The following is a 4,514-nucleotide window of genomic DNA, read 5'->3' as shown; positions in this document are numbered from 1 at the left end:
GACAAATGAATATAATTCTTTAAGATGGATGCTTTATGCATTCACTATGTAAGACCCAATACATCAGGTGCATTTAACATAAGTGGGCTTTAAATACTGCTTATACCCCCTATGTATGTATATTATATGTAACTCTACAAGAAAATAAAACCCCTTTTGTTGAACTCACGTGCTATCTTATATATTGCTGAGTGAAGTCCCAGGGTTTATGGACTCTATTGAGTTAAAAAGATGGTAATAGAAAACGGGCTTGAAAGTTGGGGTGCTAGAGGCACTCCCATGCACCTTCGTTTTTCAAAGATATTCAAAGTTCAACTTTGAAACGTTAGCGTCAAAGATTGCAGCTAGCTTGCGTGATGCTTCCAACCTCTTGACTTCCAGACGAGAACGTCTCTATTTTTGGGATGGACGTCTCTGAAAGAGACTCTTGGCAATCAAAGTGCAAGATGATGGAAAAGTTGGATGAAATGCAACATCCCCGGTCGCCTTGCTTTTCCGGAAATGACAGTGCAGGTGCCGATCAATTCGAAAGGAGCATCCTATTTAAGCTGCATTTGGTGAAAATTTGCGATGAAGATCGCGTGCAATCCATGCAGCACGAGTATTGCGAATTGCCACAGGAAAAATTGTCAGCTTTACTTATCGGCTGGTCGTCAAGGTCGTGATCCATTGCATCGCCGTCAAGCCAGCATTCATCTCTCCTGAGGCACGTCCTTGACTCACCTCCGCTCTACTTTGACCGTTTCCAACTTAAGAGGCCCGGCTCCGGCCAGCCTCGCTTGCTTTCTGCACGAGTACTGCACGATTGCCTCATATAAATCAGCACTATAGTTAGCCTCCCCCCGATTCTCCCCTTGTTGCCATCCAACTTCAGGTCCCAATGGAACCTTACACAACTTTTCCATCTGCCATCCCTAGTTCGTTGACAGAAGATCAGGAAGGTGACTGGAGTGATATCCTCAACAAATTTGATGACCAAGTAGCTCAACTGCTTGATACAGATCCGTATGCTTCAGGTTTTCCCAACAAGACTTATGTCTCACATTCACCTACACCGTCAGACATCATCGGCTCGTCTAATATTATCAGGAAAGAGCTTTCTATCGAACATTCGTCGCAGGTTCGAGAAGGCTTATCAGTTCCTTCACCTGCTGAGGGGTTCAAGCGCTCTGCTCGTAAAATTCCTATGCTTCAAGAAGAACTTGCTCGCAGGTTGGGGCTTAGAAGCCCCCGCAAAGAAGCCGTAAAGCACAGCCATGGCGCATCAGCAACATCGTGGCAAGGGAAACAAGACCCACATGACGTTGGAACGGGCTCTGGGCATTCTGCAAGTTTGCGAACTTCACCCTCTTGTAGTAGCGGAGAAGACGATGAATTGCAGACGGAAGAGAAGGTCCAGAAGCTATCTGAGAGCCAGTTGAACCAAAGCCCATCGGTCAATGAAGCGGAAGGCAGAGAAGGAGAAGTTTCCGAGTGTAAAAAAAGGTAAAGAGCTTACTCATTATCTGTGATTGTATAGTCATCCTTGACTGAATGGTACGACAAAAACGCAAAAGTTAAACAGTACCGCGCATGATATTGATCTTAGGATAGGCCGCATCTGCTTGTGTGAATTCTGATGAAGGTTGATCATAGAAGCAACAGGATGTCCACATGGGGATCTATGGTATGAAAAGGATTGCATAAACTGCACACATTAAGGGAGGCTGGGTGAGATGCATCTCTTGATCTTGAGCTAAACTGCATGTGAATAGGAGCTGGTTTGTGTAAATTCTGACGCTTGATCAAGATAAACATTAAGTTACATGATTTCACTGTGGCGGAGGATGGGTGAGGAGCACTCCCTTGGTTTTCAAGTAGAGTGCATGCGATAAGACGCTGCTTTATACGAATTCTGGAGCGTGATAAGCGAAGCAACTGATCGGCAGATGGATTTATGGTTTTCGTTCTGCAGGAAAGCCAAAAATCCTACCACAAAACAGAAGGAGCGTGGACAGAAGATCTCCATCCACACAAGGACAGAAGTAGACATCATTGACGACGGATTCAAGTGGAGAAAATATGGCCAGAAGGCTGTGAAGCACAGCCCTTATCCGAGGTATTCATTCATTCACCTTGCAATTGTTTCTTTGAAAAGACCTTGCTTATAAGACTTAACTTGGAGATTTATTATAAACAGTGCGATAAAGAGAAGGAAACAAACAATTTTGCCACCTAAAAGATCTTGCATGTGAGGTTCAAGTTGCAGTTGTGTTACTTGCCCTTCTCTCTCACGAATAAAGAGCACAAATTTAGTTTGCACAATCAACTTTTGTTGCCATCTACCCTTTCATACTTGTTGAACTTATGTTGTCACCTTGTTTCGTGGTTTGCACGTTGTACTTGATCAAAGAATCTTACACATTAGTTTGAGGCGCACATGTTTCCCCATAGGAAAGTATAGGAGTCGGGAAATCACACCCAACTAGCTTGCTAGGTCATTGCACTCTCCTAAAAGTTCAATAAATGCTATGAGCATGTGCCACTTGCCAACCATGTTATTGCGTAAGGACAATGAAAAAGAAGAGTTTACTATATGGAAGCATGCCACAAACCCCTCAAAGTTATACAAATATTACTGGATGGAGAGCTTTAAAGTGATTCCTCACACGTAGTGGGATTTGAATCAAATTCTAAATGCAATTTTACTTATTGACAAAGGGGCTATTCAATTATCTACAAAAGACTATCCATGCTAACTTGATACTATAACTATATTTATGGTACATATATGGTCATCTTGGAAACCCATTAGATTTTGTTAGATTTTAAGTGAATTATCAATGAATATGCCTTCAATAAGTAGTTACTGGAAAGAATTTATATCATATAATCCATTATAGTAAATCTTTAGACACATAAATTTTGTAATTGTAGTAGGCAGTTTCCATGAGAGAGAACAAAAATGGCTATAATTAAAGAGGGAAGGAGTGCTATCACTCTGTTGCTAATCTAGTATAGCTAGAGCGGTAGTTATAAATCTAGATTTTTGGTTAGTCCATGACAAGACAATATTCATCACATTTGTAAATAGACTATTGATTTAAATAATTTAGATATTAGAAGGAAGTTTACTTTATATTTCTAAATAAGAATTATTTGGGCATTTGGTGTGGAATAAGGGCCCATGTCTTAGTCCAAAAGGGGCATGCATGGCCTCAAATCACCCTTTGTTACAGAAAAAGGAATTATGTACACTAAAAACTACTAGCTTACATTAGAACTATTTGTGAAGGAACATTGAAGCTACCCCTTTGGGTTACGATATAAATCTTCATTGTAATAAGCTATCATGCCCTTGCTATGCTATCAAATAGTGCCAAAGTCTTGGAAGCTCTGTGTAAGAAGACCATTTGTAAAAGTAACTATTCCCTAAACCACCCTGGAGTTTACAAATAATTTTTAAAATCTAGTTGTTATTTCCATGGCATGCATAAAGGCTAGCTACCTCGCCCTATCTACCCCAATGGATAGGTAAGATAATGCCATAGAGAAAAATATGCAGAAGTTTTATCATAACTTTTCAAGTTTATCCCTATCATCTAGAGTTTAGATGCTTTATTACCTTGCAAGGAGAACTTAGACAATTGAGTTAGAATGTGTTAGTTTCCACAAGGAGGGTGACCCACATGTGACATGCATATCTTGCATCCTTTATAGATAGGTTTGGGAGTCACCCTCTATCATACTTTAAAAAAATGACTCTAAAGCCTACTTGATTTGTTTAATGCATAGATTCTTCCTTGTAACCTCCCAATAAAAATTAATTGTAAGGAATGATTTTAATACTCATTCAGTGATTTTTAATACTGAATTTTTAATAACAAATGTTGCATTTTATCAAATTATGTTGCATTTTAATACTGAATTATTTTAATTAAAGAATGCAAGTGTACATTAGAACTATTTAAGGATTTTAATAGTCAAGTATTTCGATTTTGCAGAAGCTACTATAGATGTACAAATAAACAATGTAAAGTGAAGAAGCATGTGGAGCGATACTCAGCTGATCGATCATATGTGGTGACTACTTATGAGGGAACCCACACTCATCAAAGCCCTTTTCCTATTGAACCTACTCCAAGCTCCCAACCATCAATGTTTCAATTCTCCACACCAATCCAAGTACACCTCCCTCAAGGTTATCAAAATGGTTTTGAGTTGATGAGCCGACTGAGTGAGAACCAACAATATTCATTCTTTCATAATAGATCACCACTAATAGATCCATCTCTCATAGGATGGGTAGCCTACAAGGCATGATTCCCAAGTTGGGCCCAAGATACATTGTCACAACATTATCGATAGGATGGGGAGCATACAAAGCATGATTCCTAAGATACATTGTCACAATGATATTAATATAAGAAAGCATATTATTCTTCAAGTTGGGATCTCACTTCTTAGAATTTTTAAATGTTGGTGAATTTATCAATGCTAACTAAGAAGATTTAAAATACGAATTCATAATTTAC

At 39.3% G+C, this 4,514-nt stretch overlaps 1 protein-coding gene across 1 annotated transcript; it reads left to right on the top strand.

The window, feature by feature from the left end:
- Positions 1 to 597: 597 nt before the first annotated feature.
- On the top strand, positions 598 to 4,372 carry LOC147896157 (uncharacterized). The gene is made up of 3 exons (XM_087382957.1): positions 598 to 1,485; positions 1,955 to 2,098; positions 3,984 to 4,372. Exons 1-3 carry the CDS (start codon positions 881 to 883, stop codon positions 4,300 to 4,302), a joined length of 1,068 nt encoding a protein of 355 aa, XP_087239083.1. The 5' UTR covers positions 598 to 880; the 3' UTR covers positions 4,303 to 4,372.
- Positions 4,373 to 4,514: the final 142 nt, after the last annotated feature.

The sequence above is a fragment of the Dipteris shenzhenensis genome, chromosome 12, assembly GCF_047967505.1.
Source record: "Dipteris shenzhenensis isolate YYH24624 ecotype China chromosome 12, Dip_SZ_1.0, whole genome shotgun sequence".
Classification (NCBI taxonomy): domain Eukaryota; kingdom Viridiplantae; phylum Streptophyta; class Polypodiopsida; order Gleicheniales; family Dipteridaceae; genus Dipteris; species Dipteris shenzhenensis.
Note: the sequence above shows the minus strand (reverse complement) of the source record. Positions and strands in the feature narration are given on the sequence as shown.

Bases quoted from the DNA above. Each gene is read 5' to 3' on its own strand.
- LOC147896157 (XM_087382957.1), top strand. From the start codon at position 881: ATGGAACCTTACACAACTTTTCCATCTGCCATCCCTAGTTCGTTGACA. The intron at 1,486-1,954 runs GTAAAGAGCTTA...TTCGTTCTGCAG, and splicing joins GTTTCCGAGTGTAAAAAAAG to GAAAGCCAAAAATCCTACCA. The intron at 2,099-3,983 runs GTATTCATTCAT...TCGATTTTGCAG, and splicing joins AAGCACAGCCCTTATCCGAG to AAGCTACTATAGATGTACAA.